General features: G+C 37.5%; 1 protein-coding gene across 2 annotated transcripts in view; it reads left to right on the top strand.

The window, feature by feature from the left end:
* The first annotated feature begins 330 nt into the window (after positions 1–330).
* MICU2 (mitochondrial calcium uptake 2) overlaps positions 331–24,554 on the top strand; it is a 135,770-nt gene continuing 111,546 nt past the window's right edge. The window contains exon 1 of one of the 2 annotated variants that reach the window (XM_040054952.1): positions 331–440. Coding sequence is in view for 1 of the 2 variants with exons in the window: in XM_058419283.1 (XP_058275266.1) it covers positions 18,839–18,895 (57 nt within the window). In the remaining variant the exon portion in view is untranslated. Of the gene's footprint in view, positions 441–18,823; positions 18,896–24,554 lie in introns of those variants that run through there. The other variant, XM_058419283.1, reaches the window with a different exon arrangement.

Here is a 24,554-nt window from a genome sequence, read left to right as displayed (position 1 = left end):
AACCTCCCCTGGCGCAGCTTGAGACTGTGTCCTCTCGTCCCATCGCTTGTTGCCTGGGAGCAGAGGTCAACCCCCGCCTGGCTACACCCTCCTTCCAGGTTACCTCTCTGCCAGCTCCGTCCCCTCCGGTCGTGCGGGCGGCGGAGCGGGATCGGCGGGACCGGGCCGGAGCCGCCCCCGCCCCGCGGCCTCGGGCCCGGCACTGCGCATGCGCGGCCGCCGCGGCGCTTTCCGGGAAGATGTCGGCGGCGTGGAGAGCGGCGGCGGTGGCGGCCGCCCGAGCCCCGCTGCGGGGGCGGCTGGCCGGGATGCGGCCCCCGCGCAGCCAGCGCCGCCCGCCCGCGTGGGGGGCCGCCGCCGCCGCCGCTCTGGTCGGGGGAGGCTGCCTGGCGGCGTGTTACAGCGGGCGGCCGGGCGTGTTTCCCACGGTCCTGGCTCAGGTAAGGCAGCAGCATCCCCGCTCCCGGCGGCGGGCAGGGCTGGGAGGCGCGCGGGGAGCCCGGGCGCGGGAGCGGCTGTCGGCGGCCCCCGGACGGGTCGGGGTCCGCGGTGGTCAGACCCCGTGGTGAGGCGGGACTTGGCTGCGGGAGCCCTCCTGGCCCCGGTGGTCTGGCAGGTAACGCGCGTCCCCGGCCCCCTTGGCACCAGCGGCGCGTCACGCTGAGCAGCCTCGCCTCGCCGACGGAGACTCCGGCGTTTTCCGCAGCGGGATCAGCCAGGGTTTGCCCTAGAACGGAGCGTTTCCCCTCTCCCCATGACAGCCCTGGTCGTGCAGAGCGATGGACCTGTGTGGTTTGCACAGACACACGGCCTGTAGTGAGCTCCGCGTTTTGCTGCTAACTTTCAGGGGAAACTTCCCCGATGCCCGGTTTGCACGTCGAGTGCTCTTTGACAGTCATGCACGTTTTTGTCTCATAAAAATATATATATATTTCACGAAAGTAGTACTTTTGTAGTTCATACTGTGTCTGAAATGCATCACAGAATGATTTCCTCTTACTATGTCCAAATTATGTGCCTTGGATGCTAAAATGTGGCTTGCCTTGGAGCATTAGGGCACACTCAGAAGGGTGCTCAAGGGTGATCTTTATTGTTTATAAAATAATCTTTCGACATGGTTTCCCAACTTTATCCTTTTCATGGAGGCAGTGAGCTTTTTCCTGCTCTTCCTTCAGATAAGAAGTTACTGTAAATTAGAGTTGGTTTGTTATTTCAGAGCTGGAAGACCTAAATGCTTTGTAGGCCAGAGGGTTTAGGTGTGATGAGGGAAGAGGTCGTCTACTACTGCTTGCAGTGCCATTCATCTACTTATATCTAAGAATTTTTGGAGGTATTCAACACTTTTTATGCTTTAATGTCTTATCTCTTAACAATGATTAAACAGGCTGAGCTACAAGCAGATAAATAGCAGCCTTTATTCTTGAGGACAACCTTTATTTCTGAGTCAAGAACAAAGAATTACTTTCCTAATTTTTTTTTAATATTGTAGTGGTCAATATCTAAGCTAAGTCTTAGAAAACTCAATTTTTATTAGTTAAGCATTTTTCTGAATAGATTATGTAGTAGTCCTGCTTCCTAGGACAGCGTGTGTTAAACTTTTCTGTATCCATCTCCTAGTGAGAAAAGTATCCATTACTCAGCAGATATCCTACTGAAAACATATTTCTTTGTTGTTCTTATGTTTAATTATGTGAGGTTTTTAAGCAGCATTGCATTATATTTTAAAAGTCTTGTCATTGAGACTAATTTCATTTATGCATGAAATTCTTGCTTAAGTAGATGTGTATGTAGGTATATATAAAAAGTGATAAATGTGGGAAGTGATCACTTTGAAAGGGTGTTGAGTGAAGGGATCTCATTCTGGTGCTGATGTGTTCTCGTGGAGTAGCTTCCATGTAATGCATGGACAGTCCTACGAGACGCATTTAATAATTCTCAGGAGGCAGTCCAAAAGTCTAGGACTTACTTAACTGATTTGCTTTTGGAGATGGTAAATTGGTGGACTCTTCAAATGCTTATTCAATTTGAACTTCAGAGTTTTCCAGTAAAATGATTGTTGGAGAAGCTAATTCTCCAAATGTATTGTACTCCATATTGCTGCAGGTAATGTCCTGAGCTTTTTAAAACTACCAAAGAAGTGACCATGCAGAGCATGATGCTGCAAGTGGATTGTGGAATCTATCAGCAACAGTGATAGAGCCAAAGAGGCACACTGCAAGTCTTTTAAGCAGTTTAGATGTTACTTGTGGCTTCTGATTGATAGAAAATAGTCCAAAGCAAAACAGAGTGTTGAAACAAGTAGACAGGTTTATTACATGTTTTGAAGCCATCTTTTTCTCAGTTCAGAGATAGTGGAATCCTGAGAAATGAAAATACATTCTTGTAGTGGATAAACTTATTTTCTGTTATTATTCCTTTTCATTGTAACTAATCTTAACCAGCCTTGCTTGAGCTTGTGCTGACAAACAGTACTGAACTGTTTGTTCCTGTTGTAGTGTGCTGTGTAGTGCAAATGTTGGCAGCATGGTATGTGAAATATTGCAGGTTAAGGCAAGTATTTGAAGTTAAACAGCGTAATTTTCATTATCACTGTTATAAAGGAATATATAGTGGAAATGTTTGTACTTCTGTGTCATCAACAAGGCGTACGGGTTGCTCTTGAGAATGTAGTGAGGTTATGCTACAGTGCTTCCCAATTTTCCTTGGTAATATAGTCTTGACTGCTGAATTGCTGCAAAATTGCACAATTATTTAAAATACTTGACGAAGTGAAGCTGACAAAGTGGCAATGTATCTCCATGCTGTAAAGAACCAATATAATAAGATACTATGCTTTTCAGCAGCATTACATTATGCTTAAAAAGTTCTGTCGTTAAGACCAATGTCATGTCTGTGTGTGACTCTGGTGTAAGCATAATTCGAGCCACAGAGTACTTTTCATTCTGGTCCTAAGTTATCATTAGTAATTTCATTGCACAAAGACTTCACTGTAAATATTTTCTGTTTGTTTAGGTCAAGTAGTTGAAGTTGATAACTCTATTTAGATTTTCCATTTTTCTCACTAAAACTAACCTCTGTCAAAGTAGTCAGACATTTTTCAGTTTTTCCTTGCTGTAGGCAATTTCAGACATACAATTTCTAGTGAAACTGGCAAACAGCATGGCAGAGGTAAAGTTCTATAAATTTAGTACTTACTCCTTTTTTCTCTTTCTTCTAAAGCTTTTGAATATTCTAAAAGCTTTTGAATATTCTAAAATCAAAGACTGATACTTTTGGCACCTAGTTTCTTAAATCTGTTTTTAATTCCTGTGCTTTCTTCCTGCTGGAGTGGGTTTAATCCTGCTCATATTGGTTGGGGGCACTTCTGACTGCTGCTCAAATGAAATGAAATCCAGCCTGTGTATGACTCTTTGCAGAATCAAAGGGCTTGCAGGGTCAGATAATCTGTTTTCTTTTTGTGAGTTGTATGGATATTTTCTGTTTTATTTTGTAGTGGCATATGTTTGGTTAATGTATTTTAATATAATTGTTTATTCTGACAATGAGGTTTTGGTTCAGGCAGGGTTTTTTTTGTCACCATTTTCACTGCCACTTACCTGTTCTTACAATGTTATTACTGAGTGGTTAACATCTCAGCAATAAAGCATTCTATATTTAATGTAATAATAATAATGTAATGCAATGTATTAATTAATGTAATGATACCTCAGATGTAATCTTTCATTACTTATGAAGTTGTTTTTATTCTCTATCTTTATTTGCTGACGTACTGTTTAGAAAGATATATCTAATATATGTTGGAGTTAGTCCTTAGTGTTGATTGTATAACTCTAAAAAGATTATTATAGCAAAATGAACACAATATTCTTGAAACTTTTTCTTTACAGATACCAGGTTTTGGTTCTGTCTACATTTGCTATTTACCAGTGAAGCTGCACTGACAATACCCAAACTAGAAAATTGCCTTTGCTGGAAAAACTTAGACCAATTTTCATTTTTTAATAAAATGAGCTAATTAGCTTGTATCAAGAAGGAAAAAAAAGAAGGGAGGGGGATAAGGGCTTTTGTTCTACCAGTGTAACTCAGAATGGGGATTTATGCTGAATTCACTAAAAGTGTTTTTTCTATTATTCTAACCAACACAACCAGGCGAAAAAATGTTCACACTGCGTCGCACACTGCATTGCTTTTATACAGGCTGCCTTTCTTTTTTAGTAGTGGAATTCAAATGGCTCAATGGTATATGGTTTGTAGCCTTGATCAGACTTGGAGTATTGTCTCTTGTTTCTTTATTCTCTCAGAGCATACAGTTTACAATACTAACATGGCCCACTCCAACTAAATCAGGAGCTTTCCGACGGGCTGCAGGTTCGGTCTTGGACACGCACAAACTGCAAGTGATGAGAAGGTTCTGAGAAGCAGCAGGCTGCCAGAGGCAGTATATCCTGCCTCTGCTGAGTTTTTTATGGCCATGTTTAGGTCACTAGCTTCAGAAAGAATATCATTTGGTTTGCCCTTGAAAAGTTGTGATCCCTGTAGCATGTCACAGTTTGTGCTGAGTCTAAGTCACTCTTTTCTAAATGAAACTGACTGAAGTGGTTACTAGCACATACATGAAGCTTTATATGTGCAAAGTCTTGTCTGCTAATAAACATTACCATGTTTCAGCATTCTCTTTTTAGGGTTGTGAGGGCATTAGCTGGTATTTAAATATTTGATACTGCTTACCTGAGGTAAAGAGGAAAGCATAGCTTTCTAACAGCATTTTTTAGGTTCTATTCTTGTTAATACTTTCTGTTACATGATTGTAGTCAAATTGGTTCTCTTTATCTTACCTTTTCTACTACTGCTGTCTTGCAGCAGAAATCTTCAATTATTCCAGATCAGAGGTGATGCAATTTGTGTCCTGGAGGTTTCAAATATGTATGTTGTATTTGATCATACTGAAACTATTAAGTTAGTGCTTACAACAATAAACAATTTGTGATAATTTGTAAAATATTTTTAAGTGTCTGAAATTCTAATTCTATTTAAAATTCATTTATTGAAACAATTCTGGTTTGGACTGCATTAATTTTTTAATTTCACTTAAGGCTGCATTAAATGTTTCATCATATTTTGAGTGTCAGTGATTCTTAAGAGAAGCAAAGATGGGGATGGTAGCTTTGTATGTCACACTGCATGGGAGTGGTGACCTCCATGTCACACAGATAGGAATGGCAGCTTTGTGTGTCACAACACAAAAACTGTTATTCTGAGAAACTGGCAGTAAAAAACTTGTGTGATTAAAACTAGAGCTTAGATTTGTTTTCCAGTTATATATGTGTACCCACCACAAAAATTTATTTTGGAACTTTGTTGCCTTACACTTTTTAAAGAAACCAGAATACAGTAGAAGATTCTCCAAACACTAGTTTGTTCAGGGTGCACTCCCTTGGTTTTGTGGAAAGGCAAAATAGAATATAAAACATGGTTATTTCCTCAGGTAAAATTTCCTACCCAGATCAATAGAAAATTTTCAAAATAATGTCTGCTATAAGCATGTTACTTGTCTAGTAATTTTTGGCAAAAATGTGTAAATGTGCTTCCAAAACAATTGTAATCAGCTGCATGCAGGTCAAACCAGCATTTTGTTTAAATCATCTGAATTAATTTCTACAGAGCAGTGGAAGGACGAAGTGCATAGTTCTGGGATTTTAATTGGTTTTTTACACATCCTTAGTAACCAGAATCACTTTGTGACTTAAGTTATGCTTACACTGACTGTAGGCCACACTTTCTCACTCACTATATTTATTTTATTTTATTTTATTTTTTAATAGATAGTATTATTTAGGAAGCTGTGCGTAATAAGTGCCCGTGAAGGATTTTTGGCCAGATGGCATTTGAATTCAGTCACCAAATAGAAAAAAAAGAGTGTATTTTTATACATTAATAATGATTCCTACAAAGTTACATGTAGTGCTTTGAATTGTGAGACGCTGATGAATCGTGTTAGTATGGGAATTTTTGTGAGGGTATCTTTGCCTGGTTCATGCTGAGGATCGAGCATTGCTGTTAACATGAGGTGTCTTGGTAAATATAGAACCTGGGATAAAATTGCATAAGGATTTGTAATGATGTATAGAATCGCCTGGAGGGAGGAATGTGGTTCTAAAATAGAACCAGAAAGGATATGTGCAGTCTAATCTAAGAAACATACAAGAAGATTCTTGTGTTTACTCTGCCATCAGAAGAAAAAGCTTGCCTGCTTTTGTTGGAGTAAAATTCCCAGGGCAGGTTCTTTTTTCCTTAGTAATATTTCAAAGTGTTTATCTTTAAGTCTTTATTCTGTTAGAGATCAATTGAGAATGTAGATGCACATAGATGATTACTGGGATGCTCACTAAGCATAATTTTAACGTGCCTTTGAAACTAAGTGCAAATGTTTATAATCTACATCAAACAAGCTGCTCAGTGATGGTTCACAGAGCAGCTTCTCCTCAGAGAAGCCTCACAGTGGAACTCAGTTTCTGTGAGCCTGACCACATGGATACGTTGTTAATTCTTACAATCTATGTAGTAAAACAGGGCCATGTAAAAATAATGAAAATTACCATTGCTTTTGTGGGTTGGGGCATCTTTAAGCAAGGATTGTTTGTTTATTTCTTTGGGTTTTTAAATCTCCTGCTTTACAGCTTTGTTAAAGGAAGGGGCAGCTTCCTCAAAATGTTGTCCTTCTGTCTTTTTGCATCTTGCTTTGCTTGCTGGTTATTGTTCTCCAGTTGGATTCAAGGTGCTTTGAACCCTTGGTGTTCCTTTCCAGCACTGCCAGCGCTGGAGAGGCTTCTTATTCAGCTGCGGGAAGCTGCAGGCAGTGCTCTTGTTGGCACGTGGTAGCATCCATCCCCCTGCAAGCGTCATGTCATGGCTTATTTTCCACTGTATCTTTACTGATATATTTACTATCTCAATAAATATTACCAAAGAAAAAGTTGTCATAGAGTATGACAAGGCAGTCAACTCTGTAGGTAAATGCATTCAGTACTGCCTGTTACTGAACAGGAAATGGGTAGACATTTTTTTATTAAAGGGTTTAGATACCTGTAGTCTTTGACTATGAAGGAGACAGTTTAACGTAATTTATGCATGTGCCTTCTAACTCAGGTATGTCATGTGAATATATTCCTATTAGTTTTTTTCCTCTATTGCGCATCAAGAAGTAGACTGAAATACTGCAATTGGTTTGGTTCTGAGTTTAAATGACTTGTAACATTGTTGCCTCCAAATTCATCTTCAGTTAATTACTTCTGTGTACTAGTCTCAAAATATTCTGAAAATAGTGTGTGCTCAAAATATTTTTAAACAGCATTCCTCCATTTTTTAAGTGTTGATAAATATGCATCTCCCCTGCACTTAGATTGCTAGCTGAACTTATCCCAGTCTTTTTTCTTTTCTTTAAATATGCTTCAGGATTTCTAAAGCTGTTCCTTTGTGCAGCCAGTGAAGGTAACCTTAGCTACCTCTTAATTCTGTATTTCACTGTGTTATGGAAATGCTGAATGTATCAGGTATCTATCAGTCTAAATCAATAACTGGGATATTAAAAATATCACGAACATCATTCTCAGCATTAGTGACATACATACATTGTCATGTTATGTGCCTGAAATAGAATGTGGTATAGAGAGTGTGGAATCTCTAGGACCATGATGTTATAATTAATTATACCCTTAAATATCACTTATGTATGTGCATTTGTTTTACAACTTTAAATGCATGGTATCCTTTACAGCTTTTTGAACATGAAATATTTTTATCCTTAAGTTCCTGGCTTTGAAAATATTTACATTTATTCCCTTCTCTTTGTGCACGAAGATTCTTTGTGCAGGTGTCTTCATTGATACTAAAACAACATGATGTCAAATGTAATCTTAGAGGCCAAGGTTAAAATTTAACTGTCTATCTTTCATCTGATCTATCACCTTTTCCTTGAATTCACTCTTGCTGTATGACTTCAGTGATTAAATCAAATCTAACTAACATTCCTTCTAGGCACTTTGATACATGTGGACAGATGGGGTGAGTTAAGCTGCATGGCTTTGTGGTTTTAGCTAATGTAGTAAAAGGTTGGTGCTTGAGAATCTTTGGCTGTTTATGTTAATGGACAAACATAAACAGATGAGAAAATAGCTTGCCTGAAAATAAAAAATAGATCAATTAGAAAGAATTGCACAAAATAATATCTGGATTTTTAGCAAAGAACCTCAAGAAGAAACTAGCATTTTATTTACTGGTGATACAAGACTTTTTCTCCAGTAAATACTGTAGATGGTTTCAACATAGATACTACAAAGTTTCTTTTTATTTGGTTTCTTAGATGGAAGCTGTGTTTGCCTTTTCTTTTTCCTAGAAACTTTGAGCTTATTTATTATTACCTTTTTTTTTTTTTTTTTTTTTTTTTAAGGAGTGCTCTGTTCTGTAGGAGCAGTAGCAACTCTTCTGCCATTGCTGCTGTTTTGTACTGTTTTCCAAGTGCATTTGCCGGGGTAGCATGAGAGCTCTGTGTTACACTTACTTGTAGACTTTAGTGTAACATTGTGGCTGACTGAATATGGTTGTTCCTGGCAAGTGGCTCAGCATTTTGGAAACATAATCTAGCCAGAAAGAACAAATTACTCAGAATCTAGTTTAAATAATCGTCTAAGACAAATGACAGATGGAACTATGTGAAATGTTCGTTTAGAACATGTGTAGTAGGCTATAGCGCCTTGCTGCTGCTCAATGAGCTTTTATTATACATATAGCTGAAAGATGAGAGAAGGGAGTCTTGTCAGCTTTAAACACCAGACGTCATTTCAAGTGGTTCCTCAAGGTTTGTGTCCCCTTCAGGGTAGGAGGAATTTCAAGAATGACTGTCTCGCACTCATGTAGTCTATAAAAAGCACTTATAGCAGATGTAGCTAATAAATATTATTGGTACTGATACTTTCCCTGCTCCTTTGCCAAATCAGAGAAACTCCTTCATCTGCCTCCAAAAACTGCACAAACTCTACAACAAATGGAGAAGTTACATGAAATTAAGAAAATCAGTGTTTACAAATACTTTTTTCTTAATCTTTCTTTTTTAAAAAGTAGGCATTTTCTTTAATAATACCTTTTATTGGCAATATTGCCATATTACAATAATCTATTAACAAATAATACTGCAGTATTAAAGCAACATATACCAAGCTGCATATAAAGCTGTGTGTATATATATTTGTAAGGTAAATTTATACTTTATGTATATTAGTAAGGATATGTATGCATATGTATAAAATATACTTAAAATACAGACTGTGTGAATACAATAATAAATAAATATAAGAATGTGCTAATAGAGAAATTATGGGATTTGTTTTGAAAGTTTCTAGTCTAAGTGGCCAGATATTCTCAGAATTTAAAGGACAAAATCTGCCTGAAGTTCTACCAAAAGCTTCTTCTGGTGGCCCTGTAAGAGACAGAGGTCTGTGTGCTGCCAGGTCAGGCTGGGCTTTGAGCTTGTCTGCATGGGCTTGCTGATGTGAGATCTCGCCAAAGAGAAAAGCACGAAGTTGTGTCATGTTGTATTGCTCACTGTGGTGAAATGGACTTTGCAATTATATTTTATGATCTCACAAACTTGCCAGAATGAACTTTATTTTTCAGTAGAGAAAAGTCTTAATTGTTACATATCGACCACATTATCTGATAGTCTGCTTCTCCTTTTATAAAACTTCAAAAATTAGAAGATAACAAGCCTTAATAGTGTAGCTGACAGAATAATTGGTTGTGAGGTATAGTACAGCTTCTGTACCAGTCCTCTCTAGGCTTGTATGAAACAACTGTGGACTTGTCTAGTAATTTGGTGGTTTTAATGGCAATGCAAAATCAAAATTATACTTGGCATGGAGACTAAGAGAGTGCTCCTTACTTTATGGCCTTATATTGTTTAAATGCATAGAGACGGTGGTCTCAGTAGCCTGGGATTGTCACAATGAAGTGTTTTTTCTTGCACATTACGCTATAATTACTTTCTCTCGGGTTATAGTTCTTGCTTGGAAATGCAATAAAGCTGATAGATAAAACATCTGGCACCTTTTTTTACTGAAAAATACACTTGATGATCTTGGGCATCAGGGAACACTGGAGTATCACTGCTGTGTTTGGGAGTAAGTGAACAGTTATAGGCTTGTGCTGAAGATGTGAAACAGCAGGAATAAACACTGTCATCTCCAAGAGATGAAAAGCACAATACACAACATACATCAGTTTAAAACCAGCATTTCCCAGATCAATTTAGATGATTTTATCTAATGTTGTAAAGCATTAATATTAAATCTTTACTGTTCAATATAGAAGAAATGAGGAGAACTGATACTTGACTTAGTTGTTCACATTACAGTATCACAGAATAAGCTCAGTTGAAAGGGACCCTGAGGGATCATCAAATCCATCTCCTGGCCCTGCACAGGACCATCCCCAAGAGTCACACCATGTGCCTGAAAGTACTGTCCAAACACTTCTTGACCTCTGTCAGGCTTGGTGCTGTGATCTTAGATGTTTCTGTTAAGTGGAGATGGATCTTATGAAAAGCTTTTCTACTTTTTATTGTCATGGCTTAACCCTGGTTGGCAACTACACATCTCCTCTCAGAGCCTCTCATTCCCTCTTTCCTGGGGGGAGAGAGTCTGAAGAGTAAAGAGAAAACTTGTAGGTTAGAATACAGACAGCATAACAAAGCTGGGCGTGCAAGCAAAGCAAAATGGGATGTTTTTTACCACAGCTCTGCAATGTGGAGATGCTTTTTCTGCACTTTGACTTGTTTTGTCTGCCGTTATTCTAACCTTCCACCAAACTAGCTGCAGTGCATGCTACTACTTTACTTAAGTGAGAATTTTTTAAGCTGTGTGACCTCTTTTTATTTGAACTAGATGTAGCCAGACGTTCCCATATGGAAACTTCTCAAAAAATTCTTAAAATATGTTGGGATTAATTTATAATAGTGAAACATGCTTTATTTTGTCATATACAGTCAAATATGTATTGTAATTTGTCATTCCAATTAAATCAACTTCTGTATTATATCAGAGCTAGAGTTAGTTTTTATAGCTTGATTGTTATTGTATGTGTGTGTTAATGTTGAAGTATTTCTCCATCTGGGAAAAAACCCAATTGTTAATTTTCTTCACACAGAGCTGTAGTTAAGTACTTCTGTAAAGAAATCTGTGCTTGTCTTTTTGAGCTCTTTCCAGGAACATTCTTGAAAAAGAGTACTAAAAATCTAAAAAGTCATAAGTAGCAGCATTTAGGGTGTGACCTGCAGAAAGGACTCAACAAAATGGAAAACAAAAATGGCAAAAAATAAAGCAAGTCTGTTTCTGAATTAAAAAAAAAAAAAAAATCCATTAAAACTTTAGATTTTAGTTTAGCTGAAGAACCATCATGAATGATAAACAGTGTAAAGGATATAAAATTACTTTTCCTAGAACATAGTGTTTTTTTCTGAATATGTCAATTGTATGTAATATTTCTACTCAGTCTTCCAGAAAAATACATTGAGAAATTGCTGACATACTTTTTTCCCAACTCCTGTTAAATTTGGAAAACTGACAGTGTCATATTGCCAAATAGTGTTGCATTGTTATTCTTTAATTTTAAGATTTGTGTTCTTGTTTTTCTTCAGCCTCAAAAATGAAAAAAAAAAAAAAAAAAGAAAGAAAAACCTAAATATTTAGGTGCACGAGAAGTATTGGATGTGTTAATTTACCAGACTTTGTGCAGCATTAAATGCTGGATTCTTTATATTAACAGCCCTATGAAAAGTAATGCACTTGCACTGGTAATACACCATTTGTTTACTGAATGTTTTTCATGGCTGCCTCACTTCATAATCTGCGGTGCTAAGACCCTCAACAGTGTTGCTTCTTGAAAGGACAGCAATGCAGTAAAGATGCATTGTCAGAAATCATGGAATCGTAGTCAGATTCTTTGGTGTAAAGCTTTTAAAGAACTATGTGGTGTTCCAGTACAGATGGGCTTTTTGTTGCAGTGTGCACTCATTCTCTCTGGCAGTGGTAGGAGGTCCCACTTCCAGTATCATAGAATACTGGTATGGACAGCAAACAAGGAGTGATTATCCTGGGAGTCATCACGTGGCTGAGTCCTTTGTGGGTAGGATTTGTGAGGCTGTAGTTTTGGGAGTCATGGGGCATCTTTATTCCTTCTTCATCACCTGTAGCCTGTGGGTTAGATCACTCTCCCTCCAAAACTTCAGGAGCAGCCGCCTCCATGTGTAGGGCTGCTCTGCCAGCAGCAAGCAAGACTACTTCCATTGCTGAAGCAAATGGACTGCTCTGGGCTCAGCTTTGCATGCAGAGTTAGAAGGTGATGAGTAATGGAAAGCAGACGCGGTGGCTCTGGGCCAGGCTGTATGGGGATTAATTTCTGGATGTGGTATTAATAGGATGGAATGAGACCCTTCCATACAGTTCAGCAGTGCGCGTGTGTGGCTGTGTATCACCTCAATGAATTCATGTTACGTACATCTAGTTCTGACCGTTGGAAATACCCAGCTGATCCGATGAGACCACTGTAAGTGGACTTAAAAAGTTGCTTGCAGTTCTTCAAAGTGTATAAAACTTCATGCATACAGTGTTCCTTGCCATTCTGGAGGTCATGACCAGGCTGTTATCCTTTTGCATCAGTCCTGGAGATTGTAAGTTTCCCATCACTGCATGCTCGTGGGATGTTTCTGGCCCATTGAGTGTCCCTGTGAGTGCATTTGGCAAAACAAAGCTGATGGACCAAACATCCTTTATTGGAGCAGCTTCTCTAACTGGGAAGATTGCGCAAGCTTTGATCACTACACCAAGCTGTAGAACGTGTCTTTTCAGTTGGTAAACTTTGAATAGACAGGTGATGAGTTACAGGTGGTGGTCAGGTTATGTTGACATAGCCATGAGACAATAAATGATGCACTTTTAATTGTGGATAGTGTATTGGTCCTTCAGGCCATAATTTGCAAAGAGCAGAGACTGTTAACAGTTTTCATAATAATTTCAAGGTAATATGCTAGCAACACTATGCGTAGCATGACTATGCATCAGTTGAATAATTCTTTTATATTGAGATATTTTGCTGAATGTGTGAAACTTCTCCTATGGGCAATTCATAAAAATAGTTCTGCTTTTGCAGCAAAAATTTCTTTTATTCCTTTATAATATTGGTCCTGCAATATTCCTATTTAATATAATACTTTTATAGTAGAGGAAGCAGGGAATGAGAAAGTGGATCTTTTCTTCTCCAGGGGCTTCTCTACTGTATTTTTGGAACTGATGTATGCATAAGACACTGAGGAAAGCATCCTGTGTTGTTACAGTTGTCTTAAAAATATTATTTTATGCAATAAATGTATAAAATAACAGAATTCATTTTCTGTTATTCATAAAATAGGTATCCATGAAATGTCTGACATTAAAAGAAATTATAATGCTGTTATGTATATTCATAAGCAATTTGTGTTACCACGTAGCAATGGTAAAACAGTGCTTTGACAAGGGAGCAAGTGGAACTTCATGGTAGGGTGATTTAGTTGTCATAACTGTTCAGAAATCATAAATCAAATTTAAAATTGCACTGGATGAAAATGTAATGTTTTTATTTAAAGTCATGTGGATTCTTTTTATTGGTTTTGAACCTCCAGGCTTAAAACTTCTGAATCACAAGGGCTAGAAGCTTTTAAATGAACAATGAAATACTTTCTCAGCATTGTGAACAATTATGTGATTTTCATAGAACTGTAGAACCTGAAGGGTTAGAAGGGACCTTAAAGATCATCTAGTCCCAGCCCCCTCTGCCATGGACAGGGACACCTCCCACTAGACCAGGTTACTCAAGGTCTTATCCAGCCTGGCCTTGAACACTGCCGGGGATGGGGCTTCCACATTTTCTCTGGGGAACCAGTTCCAGTATGTCACCACTCTCACAGAAAAGAATTTCTTCCTAGTATCCAGCCTAAGTTTTCTCTCAGCCTGTGGCCATTATTCCGTGTCCTATCACTGCAGTTCCTGAGAAGGAATCCCTCTCCACCTTCCCTGCAGGCCCCCTTCAGACACTGGAGGGTTGCTTCTAGCAACTTTCCACACAACCTTCTCTCTGTGGGCTCTGGAGCCCCAGCTTTTTCAGATTGTCTTTATAGGGCAGGTGCTCCAGTCTCCTATCAACTACGTGGCCTCCTCTGGACTTTCTCCATCAATTCCATGTCTTTCTTGTGTTGGGAGCCCCAGTACTGTGCTGGTCTCAGCAGAGCAGTGCGGAGGGGCAGGCTCCCCTCCATCGTCCTTCTGGCCACGCTGCTTTGGATGCAGTTGGCTTCTTGGGATGCAAATGCACACTGACAGCTCATGTTGAGTTTGTCGTCAACCATATCTCAAGTTCTTCTCTGCAGGGCTGTTTTTAATGATGCCCTTTAATACTTCATTGATATCAAATGCTTTGCTGGTATTCATGATGAAACTAAATTGAAGGATTGATGTATAAATACACTTTAGAGTTTTGACTTTAGAGTCAAGTGTAGGAAGAGCCTTGATGAGTTCTTTGGTGGCATTTGTTGTATCACAAGGGGAGAAACTTCACTGAAGTGCCAATGTGCCCTACTTAATTGTGAAAAACATACCTGTAGTAATGGAAGAAAGGCTGTAAAAATTAACAACTGCTGTAATCTTGTGGAATTCCTAGTTGGCTATCCATTTAATATCCAACTCCTTTTCTGACAGCATAGGTTTGCTCCACATGACTTTTTTTCATGCTTTGTTGAAGGCTGGTGACCTTCAGAGAGAAAGGGGGAGAGGATCACTTCCCATGCAGAAGCAGCTTGAGAAGATCTTAAGTTTGGGGGAAAAAAAAGTGAGAGTCAATTTTTGTCATGTGGAAATAGTTTAGAAATTATACTTAGATTGTCTTTATGTCAGTTGTTTTTATAGTGTCTTGTATGTTGAGATAATTGTTAATAACAGGGTTCTCATCTACTGCAGCAAAACATATATAAGCTTATGATACCTGAGCTATGAATCTATGAATTGAGATTTTGCTCTGGGTATAAAAGCTCCCCTTGTTTTTGTGGTTTGTGGGGGGTTTTGTGGGTTTTTTGTTTGTTTGTTTGTTTGTTTTTGTTTTTTTTCTTTTTTGTGGTGTAGTGTTGCAATTCGGAGTTTTTTTCTAATTCTTCTCCTTATTAGCATAGGAATGACCAGCCATGTTGATAATGCCAGGCTTGGCATGGAGATTCAGTTGCTTTGTTAAAAGTAATAATGTTGCAACTCAGCATAATGATAACTGTGCTAATAAGTCCTGGGCATCTGGACTTTGGTAGAGAAAGCCTCAGACTGTTCTGTAGTAGTAAATTTGCTGCAGAATGGGCAGAAGTTTTTTTTCAATTAGTTTTTTCCCATTGAAAATGAAACAAGTGGTTGTCTGCAAAGTAGGAATATGGTTGTTTTGACACTATTGGGAAGATTTCTACTGCATAAAACAGGAATCGAGAGGAGAAGTAATATTTCAGAATAAGCGGAGTCTGAAAGTTGGGATATGAACTGCTTAGTCTCCAATCCATGATCTGGATGCTGCAAAACACAAAATTCAGATCAGATGAGCGTGTTATCAACCATCTTGCTGTGTGTGCTGATTTATTAAAAAAAAAAAAAAAAAACAAAAAAAAAAAAAACAACAAAAAAAAAAGGCAATTTCTGGAGAGTTGTCTATTTTTTCTCAAGTAAAAAAATTTATGTTCTTGTGGTACTGTTAGTCTGGGATATGAATAAGATTCTTTGGGCCCAGAGTAAAAGGGAGACACAGAATTTCAAGGGTACACTATTTCTCAACCAGATTTGAGTACAACTGAGTACAGCAAACACCCACAACTGAAGAAAAAGCAAATTAGTTATGAAAGGAAATGATACATTATCTTTTCACTATCCTCTCTCTACTAAGAACTTCTTGAAAAGGACTATTTTTTTCTGAGTCAGTAAAAATAATTATTTTTTGGTCAAAAATAATTGGTTTCAGGGACATTTAGATGATTCTTATGTAGATAACTTGATATTCAAAGTACAGGCAATTCAGTGTAACTCATTTAAGCATCTGTGTGAACTATATTGTTAGTTTAATTTGCTGTTTTTAAAACAGATTAGTATTGGGAACATAGCACAATAATTCCCCAAGTGCTAAACTGGGTTTAAAATCTTCCTTAATGGTATAGCCTAAAGTATGCATCTTAGTTGTGTTAAAGATACTAAAGTTAAAAATAAAGAGGAGGAGGAAAGGCATATATCTGGTGTCAGAGAGGCATGTGGTAAGCTGTTGTATAAAGGGAAGGTAATGGATCTGCTTGGATTCCAGCCAGTGGTGCCGGACATGGGCATTCTGCTGAGGCACCTTCCGGGGCATTAAGAGCAATCCCTGAGTGTGCAGAGCCCACTGTGTAATTCATCTTCCCTGTAGTCCGCTCTGCCAAGAGCCAGGCACTCCGTGGAGGGAATTTCATTACCAGTGCAGCTTCTTGGTCGGCACTTTTTCAGTGCAGGGCAGCGTTTGTTTTCTGAATGCTTGGACAGGAATGGAGAGCTCCATTTGAATCTCCTGTGTAGGCACCATCTTTCATCTTGCTGTTACTTTGAATGCGGTACTGGATCTTGTCTCTGCTCTCAGTTTCTGGTTGCAAGCAAGTCATCTTAAGAAGATGGCTTTTTTCCAATGTCTTACAACACTACTTAGTTGCAAAATTAAATGGTGGTGGGATTGCCTTTTAACCTTTCTGTCATGTTAACAAGTTACTCTGATAGATACTAAAAGCTGTTTGCTACTTTATAGTGACACTAGAGGAAAAACTGTAAGGATGCATTTTCCTGAACACAAAGAGAAAGGACAGAAGGGAAAAAGGCATTATCCGTCAGTGCAAGGTACCTCTATATTTCAACAAGTAATGAGGCACCGCAGTAAAACTCACCCTAAAGGTGTCCATGATGGGAGTTTTCATCCTCCAGCCTTTGAGACTTATCTTTCCCATTTTCTCCACCAACCTAGTTTTCCACCTTTTGCTGTTTTCTTGGCCAGTTAAAAGCAAGATGAATTAGCCATAAGACTTTGTGCTATGTCTCCTGAAGTATAAACTCTAAAGACGCTCAGAAATATTTGCAGGGTTGGCTTCCTTCTCCTTCCTGTGCTTGGAGCTCCCGATGACAAGCATACACCATTTTGTGAAGTTAATTCCTTCTAAGTTGTCTTTGACATCGGGGATTATTTGGCCATTTGTTTTATGGAGTGACCAGAGAGAGCCTGAAAGTACAGACTATGGCTTTGTATGTTTGATTGTAGGCAACCTCTTCATTAAAAAAGTATGTTATGAAAGCGTCTAACAAAATATAAATATCTATAATGTTGTAGCTTTTGATTTCAACTTTTCATGCTAACAGCTATGATTACTTTTCATTGTTATTGAAAAGTTTTTTTGTAACCAAGACCTTTCTGATAATTATTTTATTTCAAGCTCGGTTGAGATTATCTAAGAATATCATTATTACCAAGGTAACTGTGACCTTCACTTTGTTGAGGTACCATGCCTTGAAAATAAATATAAGATGGCCTGCATTTTCAGCATGAGTATTTATATTCACTTTTTAAAAGCTTAGGGACCAAAATCTAATTTAAAAATAACTTGTTTTTCTGATGTGTTGATAGCAATTAATCCTCATTCAAAGATGTACTCTAATAAGTTAAGCTTGTTAAATTAAACTGATCTGCCTTTCACCTCTCCTGCCTTCTTAGAAAATCTTCTACTTTGAGTGCTACATAATATTGTTTATAATTGTGGATGTAATGAACTAGAAACACTGGACAGTGGAAAGTATAAAGGAGAGGGATGGCACTTTCCTTCTCTAGCACTGGGAACGTAGTACTCTGATGTCTGTCCTCCTCCACTCCCACAGCCTTTCTTAAAAAGAAGCCAAGGTCCAAAAAACTTGTATTTAATTTGATGCTGTCATTTAACATTCTCTGTGGTTCTGGAACAAAGCTATTTATGCGTGGGTCCTAAATAGTCATTCACAGCTGCTGCCAGCTTATATCCTGGTGATCTTTATAGCTCCTCATCCTCACACTGGAAAGACTTCTTTTAGATATAATATTTGAAGGGCAGTGTGTTTCTTGGTTAGAGCCCTTGTCCAGCCCTGTTTGTGTTTCACAAATTTAGGAGAACTGACATTAAGATCATCTGTGTTAAATATGGAGAGCCATAAGCACTTGGGAAAACAGAGTCTTTAAGAACAACTGGATGTAATTGAGCAATAGTAGCGTGAAATTGTATCAGATAGACCTTAAAATAGTCTGTCGTGCCAACAAGAGGGTGGGCCTTCATTTTTGGCAAATTTCTCTGATTCTAGAAAGAAGCATTTTTTGAAATTGTAAATGGCTGAACTACTTCATCTAAGCTGTGTAGCTGTCCTTTTTTAGTAAATTTTACAAAGCTTTCCCATGCTTTTACTGTGTTGGATGTCTAAAGAGAAATTAATATGAAGTTGAACCAAAGGCAGTAATGTTTAAATTTTAAAAATTGTAACACTGAGAAATAGCTTATCATCTTTCTCAACTCTGTTATCTGTTCATTCACAATCCTATCAAAATAAAGATAAAGAAAATAAATATCCATATCTTATGTTGATGCTCTTGTGTCGAGTAGCATGGGAAGCTGGCCCACTGGTACTTCTGACCCACTGGTGGACAACCTTCTCAGGCACATGGTGTGACTCCTGGTGATGGTGCTGTGCAGGGCCAGGAGCTGGAGATGATGATTCTTGTGGGCCCCGTCATTTCAGCTTATTCTGTGATGCTGTCTTCCAAGGTAAGAATTTTCTAATTCTTCCTTCCAGTTTGCTTTTATGTCACCTTTGTCTTGCTTCTAAAGAGCATTCTCAGCCACCTTATTCCCACTTTGAACTTCTGGTCTCTCTTGGTGCATTTTGAATTAAACAAGGATCTGTTTGAGAAAGAATGGAGAGTGGTATCCTATTTTGAAACTAAAAAATATCTATGAAAAATGTTAAAGAAAATGTTAAAGAAAAATGTTAGACACGATGGAATCGTTCTCTTTCTGCTGTAAGTAGTATAGCTTAAAGAGCCAAAATATATGCTTCAAGGTGTCCATACACAACTAAGTAAAGCAATCAACTTTTTAAAAATTCTTGCACCTAATTTGTACTAATTCGATACTGCTGTACCAACCAGAATTATGTAGCATTATGTGATTTACGTAGTAAAATATGCCGATCCCTAGACTGCAAACTTCTTTTATGCTGTAATGAATAATGAGCACACATGTCTTGATAGATAGGTGCAAAATGCTAAATATATGTAATGAAAAGACACAAAGATATAATTTGGAAAGGAATGTTATTTTTTTTAGAGTTACTTTCTGTTGACACTGAAAGTAATTACATAAATTCTGTTTAGTTGCCTTCTGTAATTCATTAGGGCTTTTAAGCTACTGGGTTAAAGATAGCTTGGACTTCCCTCAGTAGAAAGTTTAATGACAAGCTTGAAGCCATTTTCTTTCAAGGAATTAATATTTAGACATAACATTAGCTATGGGGTAATTAACAGGTTTAGAATTATTAATTAATAAAATTTCAAGGACTGTAAATTGCATTGCCTAATATAAACCATTAAAGGTTTCTTTAAAGATTTCCGTAATTAAAATGCTAAATTGATTTCATTTCATGAGCAGGATATGGAAAAAATTACTGTTAATTTCTTTGTAGGCTTCATTAGACTTGACTCTTCATTGAAATCAATCCTGGATTAACTAAGCAGATGCGCTCGACACTCAAAAAATCTCATATGTTATTGCTTATTTTAAAACCTCTGAAATTTCATTTTATTTTTTATTAGATTTGCTCAGCTTTATAAGAAATAAATACTTTATAGTGTGTATTGGTGGAGAGAATAGGAAGGAAAGAGAGATGGACTTTTGAATGCCAAAGCCGATTCCTCAAGGGTGGGGAAAAAAGCTCTTTAATTGAGACACAACATACTCCATGATTGCACTTTGGTTGGCATGCTTCATTGATGTTCGAATTGAACTGAGTTGATAACATTGGTATCTGATAAAAACTAGAAGCACAACACATAAGAATGCACATTGTGCCAAACTTGTTGTTTGGTATTCCTCCAAATTCATAATTGATTTTAGGAAGTTCCTTTCAGGTCTTCCAAATCATTATTAGAAATGGACATTGCTAGCTGACGTGGGAGTGGCATCCCAAAGCTTCTGATCTCTGGTGTTAAGTATTTTGAAGTGGAAAAAAATAATAGCTTGGAAAAACTTTATTGAAGATTACTTGAAGAAAAATAGGTTTAGTATGTGGTTGCTAAATTGGCGTGTGACCTATAAAGTTAGACATCAGACAGCAACACTACAGTGAAAGGACTAGGCAATGCTTTATTTAAATAATGCTTTCTGGTGCTATCATACATACAGATTGTAATCAAAATGACTATTTTATCTAAAGCCTGGGTAGAAACCATAAGAATCTGTATTTAACCAGTAAATTGCTCCGGTTATTGCTCAGCCCAGTTAATTGCCTTCCTTTCTATACTTTCTTCTAATCAAAGAGGAAACAAAGCTATGACCCAGTAGTGGCAAACATTATGTAATAGGAGCTGTCACACACTGGTGTTTCACCATAGAAGTGAGTTTTGTGCTACCTGTCTGAATGAGGTGCTTTGGTTATGGAGGCATGAATATTGTTGGGTATGTCAGCGTCTTTGAGTGTTTGTTTGGGACACCTCTTTCCCAGTCCTAAAGATGTACTGATAATTTGAAGTTATTTATTTGTAGAATATTTTTGGTTTCTGTGTATAAATGTATTAAATGCCAAGGGATTTTTTTAGTCTTTTAAATATTGTCTTGCTTCTAAAAAAATGGGTGAGTTTTTACTATGTCATGCATGTTTTTATTTCAGGAATAAACTTAAACTTCTTGCTTTTCTTGAATTACTGTGTCCATGTGTCCATACTTGATGCCTGCATCTTAAAAAGGATAAGGCTTGATGATGACTAACATTTTATTAGCATTGTTATGTGATGTGATGGCATGTAGCAGTTGTGAGAGAAGATACTGTTCTCTGACATGCTAATCCTGTGTTATGCTGGGCCATTCACAGACCATTCACATAGTCTTCATTACTTACCATTAATCTTCAGTGTCAGTTCTTCTGCCTGTGATCATTCTTTACTTTAAATCCATATTTAAATATACAGAATGTGGAATTTGTGAGTAATGTGATGCCCAGGAAGGATTAACACAGCAGTCTTGGTTCTTCTTGATCTGGGTTTTCATCTTAGTAATTGATTCACTTTTTAGACCAGACTGTCAAATTCAGCTTCCTAGTTTTTCACGTGAATTTGCTAATAATTGCAGACTTTCCTGACATCACCTCTAAAATTACGCATCAAAGCATAGGGTTCTTATCAGGTTTGTGTATATTTAAAAATCCCCAAACCTATGTTGTTTTTACAATCACTTGTTCTGCTTCACTCTCCTAGCAACACTCAGTGAATTTAGCTGGAATCTCTGAAGTGCTTTGTAATAAATATCTATGCTCTTACTGTGTTAGAAGACAGGAAACTATTTTCTTTGTAATAATTCATTTATGAAAAGATTAGTTTTCATTGTAGCTCATGCGTCTTTCAGTACCTTTCAATAACTGTGTAGATTGTTTTCTTAAACTGTTAGTAGCTCACATAATTTAAATAAAGATTAATATATAGGTGCTTTTATTTTAACTGTGAGTAAAACCAGTGCTTTTAACTGGTCTGTCAGAAAGGTGGCCAAAGTTGGTATAGCATGTCATTCCAGAAAACAAGCAGAAGCATTGATGCTGTCATGTTGTGCTGTGTGTGCTTTGGGGTCGGCAAGATCTTTCTTATGAGCATAGAAAATGAAAGGAGGATTGTACTTGTATTCTGGAATTCGAGTGGAAGATGAGCTAGTGTTTGTGTGTTGTGTCAATTAGGTTTCTTCTACTGTGAATTTTTTAATGTAGTGGCTTTTCCTTCATTTTCCTCTGAGGAAGCAGTTCTAGTCATTCAAATATTTTCTTACTGACAAGGACCTGCCTCTGATAAGTAACTGTAAAAGTTAGATGTGGAGATTTCAGGGGATTTAACCAAATTGCTGGTTACTAAAGACATATTTAATTTTACTAGTAACATTATTAGGTATCTAAAAATTTTGCAGATGTATTATATGCAGATAATTAAAAAATATAAATATTTCCTCTTGTATAAATGTAAGAACTGTTATTGATAAGGTACCAATGGTAAGTACCATTGATTTGTAAGTTTAAACAATGCTGTGGAGCAGACCGAAAAGTGGTATGGGTAGTAAAATAATAGCAGACTTAAGGTCTGTAATTCTTTCATGGATTAGATACATGATATTTTGCTGGCATTAGGTTCAAAAACCTGTTCCTTTACGATTTGTAATTTGACTTCAGTCACGCATGGACTTGCTGACAGCTATTTACTAGAAGTCTGCTTTTGCAAGAGACTGATACCTTGCTGTGTAGCAATAAAGATATTGACGTGGTTGCAAGAACTGTTTTTCAGATGTATTAATATATCAGCAGTAGAAAATGTGAAAGACTTGCACTTTGGGCAGAAGTGTACAAATACTCTTAATTTCTTGTAGTTACTTGGCTGCCTGATGATGCTGTTTTCATTAGAATTGTGATTTTTTTTTTTTTTTTCCATGTATATCTTTATTAAAGACTGGTATTCAAAATGCTTTTTTCAGGTTATTTGTATTAGAAGATGGTCCTGCTTAACAGTTCCCTGTGTTTAAAGCCAGTTGTGTGTTAAACTTCCTTGTTAGTAACTTGAAATGAAACATTCTACAGTTTTGTCATTCATGGACGTCTTCCACATAACAAATGATAGGTAGAACAGAGGGAAATGTCCTTAAGTCACACCAAGAGAAGTCAGGTTTTATATTAGGAAAAACTTATTCACTGAAAGTTTGGTTAAGCATTTTAGAGGCTGTCCAGGGAAGTAGTGAAGTCACTGGAAGTGTCCCTGGAAGTGTTCAAAAAACAAGTAGAAGTGGCACTTCATGATATGGTTGGTTTAGTGGGCGTGGTGGTATTTGGTCAAAGGCTGGACTTAATGATCTTAGAGGTCTTTTAGGACCAGTGATTCTGTGATTCTATTCCATGGTGATGTGTAATTACTTTTTCTATGTGTTTTGTTTTTAATTTACATGGAATTTTTTCCTTCAGTCATTTGTACCTTTTGATCAGATTTATTTTTGGTTATGCCAAATAATTTTGTGTAATTAGTGAGCCTTTTTTTGAACTGGCTTTCTAGACCTCAAATGGCTCTAGGAGCTTCCGCTGGAAGAATCTCTCATATGAAAATTGCTTTATTTTCACTCTGGCTTGTAATTGTTTTAACTAGTTATTTAATTCTGTTAGGACCTTCCCTTTTGTCTTGTGCTAGCACAGTTTGTTTGGGAGGTTTCTTATCTTTTGTTAGGTAGCTTGTCCAAACTTCTTGAAAATTCAGATATGTCCTGATACTGAAATCACACTTACACAGCTGCTTATCAATTCTTCGGCTGCTGCTAGTAGTAATGACTTCCCACTACAAAAGCTGCTGGGTTTTCCCATGTATTTATCCGCATGTTTAGTCTTGCTGGTTTTGCTAGTTTGTTTTCTTTGATGCAGGCCTGGCTTATCTGTACCAAACTTCCCTGTCTGCTCCCAGAAAGCTAATTTTTTTATTTAAATCGTACACTATTTGAGTATCATTGCAGTCTTAAAGACTTTTAGGGAATAAATTTCACACCACAGTTGTTAGATCAACTGTTTAATATTTTACTTCGTCTGGAAATTATGGGTGAATACTGTCTGATCTTGATGACTTGTTAATGGTTTGATCTAGATTAACTTATGCTGATTGCATAAAAGGCTGTCTCTCCTAGCCCTCTGGAGAAAGATTATTGTGGCAAATTCCATCTGCTCTTCTATAGTGAGCATCAGGGAGAAAAAAATCAACGTAGCTTTTTTGGTGCTTTTGTTTGAGCTCTCCCTTCATGTTTTGATTACATATTTGCCTTACTGATTCTTTCTTATCTTCATGCTTGTTCTTGGAACAATTTGTTTTAATTGTGAATTGAGAAAATTTTTAGAAAGTTGGTTTTAAAACTTTTTTTTTTTCCTTTTTTACAATTTCTAGTTAACCGACTAACATTTATGGGAAATCCCCCCCTCATCCTGTTTTCATTGTTAAGGAGCAACATCTGTTTTTAAAAAGACGCTTTCCTACCTAAAATAACATTCTGCAATGTTGTTTTTAATCAAGCTGGTTTTTCCAGGGCTTTTTTTGTTATTCTTGCTTGCTTGTTTTTAATAAGTGGTGTGTGTTTAACCATTTTGGTGGTTTTGATGGATGATCCCTCTCACGTGCAAGCATTTACATTTTAGGCTCTTCTTTTAAATAGC

The sequence above is a fragment of the Hirundo rustica genome, chromosome 2 (genome assembly GCF_015227805.2).
Source record: "Hirundo rustica isolate bHirRus1 chromosome 2, bHirRus1.pri.v3, whole genome shotgun sequence".
Lineage (NCBI taxonomy): Eukaryota > Metazoa > Chordata > Aves > Passeriformes > Hirundinidae > Hirundo > Hirundo rustica.
This window is presented reverse-complemented; position numbering and strand designations above follow the sequence as displayed.